The sequence below is a fragment of the Lithobates pipiens genome, unplaced genomic scaffold (assembly GCF_037356315.1).
Source record: "Lithobates pipiens isolate NorthernLeopardFrog02 unplaced genomic scaffold, aLitPip1_a1.2 Scaffold_6, whole genome shotgun sequence".
Taxonomy (NCBI): domain Eukaryota; kingdom Metazoa; phylum Chordata; class Amphibia; order Anura; family Ranidae; genus Lithobates; species Lithobates pipiens.
Window position 1 is genome coordinate 5,617,764 of NW_027507881.1, and position 6,000 is coordinate 5,623,763.

The 6,000-nt window shown below is 44.0% G+C and overlaps 1 protein-coding gene across 1 annotated transcript in view; it reads right to left on the bottom strand.

The window, feature by feature from the left end:
• Positions 1-6,000, bottom strand: part of LOC143958203 (protein zwilch homolog) — a 108,175-nt gene that overhangs the window by 20,173 nt on the left and 82,002 nt on the right. The window contains exons 16-17 of the mRNA XM_077467675.1: positions 3,009-3,104; positions 113-231 (exon numbers count right to left, since the gene is read on the bottom strand). Coding sequence (XP_077323801.1) covers positions 113-231; positions 3,009-3,104 — 215 coding nt within the window. The remainder of the gene's footprint in view (positions 1-112; positions 232-3,008; positions 3,105-6,000) is intronic.

Below are 6,000 nucleotides of genomic sequence, written 5' to 3' on the forward strand. Positions count from 1 at the left end.
AAAAAAAAAATTAATGCAGCCATCACACCTAAGAATTGGGTTTAATACGGTTTTAAACTGTATCTGAAAAATAAATACACACAATAAATGATGCAGTATGTTTGTGTAATACCTGAAACATCACATGGCAGATGGTCTACAGGTGGTCGGGCACTGAGCTGCCATGTTGTTTTTACTTCTTTTTGCCCATGTCCACTGATGATCTCCAGTCTCCATGTCTGAGGGTGTGAACTGCAGAGGAAACAATCAATATGAACGGTTTATTGAAAGTTTGAGGCAATCAAATATCAAAGACCGTAATAGATCCTTTATTTGTTATTTACTAAAAACTGGAGAGAGCAAAATCTAGTGCAGCTCTGCACAGAAATCAATGTTTTTCTATGGTGGATGCTCTGGCCAATTTCTCTGACTTTACATGTGTAAATATGCATATTAACCCCTTGCCACCCAGGCCAATTCTGACATTTCTCTCCTACATGTAAAAAAATCATAATTTTTTTGCTAGAAAATTACAAAAGAACCCCCAAACATTTTATATATATATATATATATATATATATATATATTCTCTTTTTTTTCTAATATATAGCAGAATAAAACGGCGATCGTTGCAACTTTTTATTTCGCACGGCATTTTTTCAAACACTTTTTTTTTTTTTGGGTGAGGTGGGGATGGAACAGTTTCATGCATTAAAAAAAACTGTAAAGTTGGCCCAATTTTTTTGTATAATGTGAAAGATGATGTTACGCCGATTAACCGATTAAGGACCGCCTCATGCCGATGTACGTTGGCAGAATGGCACGGCTGGGCACAGGAATGTTGCTCTTTAAGTGCCCAGCCGTGGGTTACGAGCGCGCCGCCGCACTTTCGACCCGCTCTGTGACCGCGCCCGCGGGACCCGATCGCAGCCGGGGTCCCGCGATCGGGTCACAGAGCTGAAGAACAAGGAGAAGTGTAAACAAACCTCTCCCCATGCTTCCTACTGAAGCTGCCACTGATCGTCTGTTCCCTGTTATAGGGAAAGACGATCAGTGACGTCAGACACCAAGCCACGCCCCCTACAGTTAAAAAAAAAAAAAAATAACACACACCCACTGCCCCCTAGTGGTTAACCCCTTCACTGCCAGTGAAATTTTTACAGTAATCAGTGCATTTAATTGCACTGATTGCTGTATTAATGACAATGGTCCCAAAAATGTGTCAAAATTGTCCGACGTGTCCGCCATAATGTCGCAGTCACAATAAAACCTGCTGATCGCAGCCATTACTAGTAAAAAAAATAAATTATTAATAAAAATGCCATAAAACTATCCCCTATTTTGTAGCCGCTATAACTTTTGCGCAAACCAATCAATAAACGCTTATTGCGTTTTTTTTTACCAAAAATATGTAGAATATGTATCGGCCTAAACCGAGGGAAAATATATTTTGGGGGATAATCATTATAGCAAAATGTAAAAAATAATTAGTTTTTTTCAAAATTTACGCTTTTTTTTGTTTATAGGGCAAAAAATAAAAACCGCAGGGGTGATCAAATATCATCAAAAGAAAGCTCTATTTGTGGGAAAAAAAGGACGTCAATTTTGTTTCGGAACCACACCGCACAATCGTCAGTTAAAGCGCCGAGGTGCCGAATCGCAAAAAGGGGCCTGGTCCTTTAGCTGGAAAATGGTCCGGGGCTTAAGTGGTTAAATTTATACTTAACATGTCACACTTTAAAATTGCGCATGCTCGTGGAATGGCACCAAACTTCGGTACTTGAAATTATCCATAGGCAACGTTTAAAAAATGTTAACAGTTACCCGATTAGAGTTACAGAGGAGGTCTAGCACTAGAATTATTGCTCTCGCTCTAACTATCGCGACAATACCTCACATGTGTGATTTGAACACTGTTTACATTTAGGGGCACGACTTGCGTATGCGTTTTTCTTTGGTGCATGAGCTCGCGGGGATGGTGGGGTGCTTTAAAAAAAAAAAAAAAAAATATTCTTTATTTATTTATTTATTTATTTTTTTAACACTGTCCCTTTAAAAATAAAAATAAAAGCCTAGGGTGTCTGCATGGGAGAATAAAATCAATGCTATGTTGCCTCTTTACAAATTGACTTATCTAAGTAGGAGATGTCCTTGGAAGTTTGACAAGGTATGGTCCCCTTGGACTGGACCTACCCTTGGATAGTAGGCGGAGGGTGGCGAGGTGCCCTGTGTCTTACTCCTCTTACATTTTTTTTTTGTTTCTTTCTGGTGAGCTCCCTCTCCTCCCCCCCTCCCCCCTCTTCTTTCTGGCATCTCCTCCTCCCTCTCTGCTCTCGCCCCCCCCCCCCCTTTTTCCTTCTGTTTTCCTTTCCTCCTTTCTTCTTTTCTTTTTCTGCTGTCGGCTGTCTTGCCTCCACCCCCTTTTTCCCCCCCAAGAGGGTTTTATCATTGTTATAGCTATCCTTTGGCTCACAGATCCTCAGTGTTCACTATGATTGTTTTGCTGACCTTGGTACGATGTTACAGTATGCCTTGTATGCAGATTTTGTATTATATGTATATTTAATAAAGCACTCCTGATTGTTAAAAAAAAATAAAAAAAAATAAAAATAAAAAATCTGATCACTTTTATTGCAGTCAGAAGGAATGTAAGCATCCCTTGTGATAGAACCAGGCGGTGACAGGTACTCTTTATGGAGGGATCGGGGGGGGGGGGGGTCCAACAGACCCCCAAATCCCTCCTTTGCACTTCAAAGTATTCAAAACGCCAAAATCTGCGTTTTGGAATACTATCATTTTTTTTTTAAATCTGCGCCATTGGCAGCCAAGTAAATGGGAAGTGACATCGCTTCCGTGTTGACCCGATCAAAGCCGTTGCCGGCTTCGCTTGGGACTCCAAACAGCCAGCGGACGTGCCGGACGGTCGCTCCCAGTCTACCGGAGCACTCACAATCACTTTAAGTGAAAATTAAACGGGCCAAAGTAAAAGCATAAAGGGAAAAATACATGATTTGGACATTTAGACTTACTTTTGGTAAAAACTGCCGATGACAGTCGGTCTGATTGGAAGCTTAAACACATGCTGCTCATTCCAGGGGTTCTCTTTGTAATGCTTGAGACAGATTCTGTGCAGGAGGAAACAAATAGGCTTCAATGTCTGCTTGGTGAAATCAACAGAACTGACATATCTAAATATATAAACTGCAGAAATCTAGAAGATGCCATGCAATTTAAATGTAATGTTCAGTAGAAAAAGTGCTACTCAGACCAACCAATCAGAATGCACAGAAATGTGTATTATTTGTTATGGGCTGGAGCGTAATGTATCACATCTGATTGAATAAAGCCGGCCACACATGGAATCGAAATTCGTCCTGTTCAGCAGGGAATGGCTGAATTTTGATCCATGGTATGGGCACCATGGTGGTGCAATCTACTGATCGACTTGTGTACAACCTGACCCCTAGGGTTATTTTCTGAACAATCTGTGCTGGCAGCACTGATCATCAGCGATGTAATTAACTCAGTTAAAATAAATGGAGTTACTTAACGCAGTTACTTTAGAGGGTAACGAGTAATCTGATTACTCTTCCCCTCATGGTAACGCCGTTCCCATTACTTGGATGGCGTTACCGCAATTACATCTACCACCCGGGACCAGGTAGATGGGACTAGCGAAGGAAGTGAATGTCGCCGCCTTCATCGGCGAGATTGACACCTCGCGAGCCCCGTCGCCTGGTATGGATTTAAAGGGGGACCCTTACGCCAAAAAAAATGGTGTGGGGGTCCCCCCAAAGTCCATAGCAGACCCTTATCCGAGCACACCCGGTCAGGGAAGGGGGTGGGGACGAGCGAGCGCCCCCCCCCCCCCCACCTCCTGAACCGTACCCGGCCACGTGCCCTCAACATGGGGGGTGCTTTGGGGAAGGGGGGGCCCTGCAGCGCCTCACCTCAAAGCACCTTGTCCCCATGTTGATGAGGACAAGGGCCTTTTCCCGACAACCCTGGCCGTTGGTTGTCGGGGTCTGCGGGGGGGGGGCTTATCAGAATCCGGGAGCCCCCTTTAATAAGGGAACCCCCAGATTCTGGCCCCCTACCCTATGTGAATGAGTATGGGGTACGATCTACCCCTACCCATTCACCTGGGGAAAAAAGCGTTACAAAAAAAACACAACACAGGTTTTTAAAGTACTCTATTAGACAGTTCCGGGGGTCTTCTCGCCGGGCTCCTCCACTATCTTCTGCTCTTTTACCGCTAGCTCTTTTACTAGTGGAGGAGTCTGGCTTTCCCCTTAGTCGCCGCCACCGTCCGGGGGTCTTCTCCCGCTCTCCGCTTCTTCTGCAGGGCCTCCGCTATCTTCTTACAGCTCTTTTACTAGCGTTGGCCCGGTATTCTTCTTCTCCCGAAGTCAGAAGAAGAAGACCCCTGGACGGCAGCGGCGACGAAGGAGAAAGCCGGGCTCCTCCACTAGTAAAAGAGCTAGCGGTAAAAGAACAGAAGATAGCGGAGGAGCCCAGCGAGAAGACCCGCGAAGTAGTAAGAAGACCCCCGGAACTGTCTAATAAAGTACTTTAAAAACCTGTGTTGTGTTTTTTTATCAACACTTTTTTCCCCAGGTAAATGGGTAAGGGTACATCGTACCCCATACTCATTCACATAGGGTAGGGGGCCGGAATCTGGGGGCCACATTATTAAAGGGGGCTCCTGGATTCTGATAAGCCCCTCGCCCGCAGACCCCGACAACCAACGGCCAGGGTTGTCGGGAAGAGGCCCTTGTCCTCATCAAAATGGGGACAAGGTGCTTTGGGGTGGGGGGGGCGCAGGGACCCCCTTCCCCAAAACACCCCCCCATGTTGAGGGCACGCGGCCTGGTACGGTTCAGAAGGGGGCGCTTGCTCGTCCCCACCCCCTTTCCTGCTCGGATAAGGGCTGCGTGCTCGGATAAGGGTCTGCTATGGGCTTTGGGGGGACCCCCACGCCATTTTTTCAGCGTAGGGGTCCCCCTTTAAATCCATACCAGGCGACGGGGCTCATGAGGTGTCAATCTCGCCGATGACGGCGACATTCACTTCCTTCGCTAGTCCCATCTATAGAATATTTAAAAAAAAGGTCACAGTTAATTTGTTGAGTAACTAATTCATTTTCCAATGTAGTAACCAAATTACTAACGCAATTACTTTTGGGAGAAGTAAGTTGTAACTTAACTAATTACTTTTTTAAAGTAAGATGACCAACACTGCTGATCATTGTATTGATGGCTGGGGAGGTCTCCCTCGCTGTCAGAAAACAAAAGCACAGCGGGAGATATATCCCCCAACCACCCCCAAATGTGTCCATGGGGGATTTGGATCTTTTTTTTTTTCTCATTCAACGGCCCTGGTTGAAAGAAAAAAAAAAAAAAGGATCAAAGTATGGACGCCCCAAGTCTTTTTTTTTTTTTTTTTAAATCAAATAATTTTTCTTTTTTATAGCTATAAAAAGAAAAACTATATCTACTAAATATCAAAAATTATCAAATAGTATAGAAAAAAAAAGAAGCACAAAACAAGGAAAAAATAAAAAAATAAAAAAAAATATGGATGCCCCAAGTCCAGTTATCTGTTTTAGGCAGGGCATAGATTATGCGATTATTATTCCTGGAAACAAGGTTTGCAAAAAAAAAATTTAAAAAAATTGCCCGATTCACCCATCAACACAGTCAATGTTGATGGGGGAATTCCTCCCGTGGAGCTATTGTGTTCTCCCAGCAGGGATGGGCAGGGTGTTCGCAGGGAGCCGTCCCTATCGGGAGAACACAATGATTAGCCACCAGTAATAATTGCATGCTAAAAATGCGACATGCTCATATGTGTGACGGAACCAATCCCTACACTGTGCTTGAGTGTTTCCGTCAGTAGACCGCTTCCTAATACTGACTATAGATATCAGATATTCCAACCGCTCACAAGCACAAAACAAGACGACACTTGCTTAGCTGCTCAACATGGACTGCTTTATTAGAATCAAAATGACAAGTATTT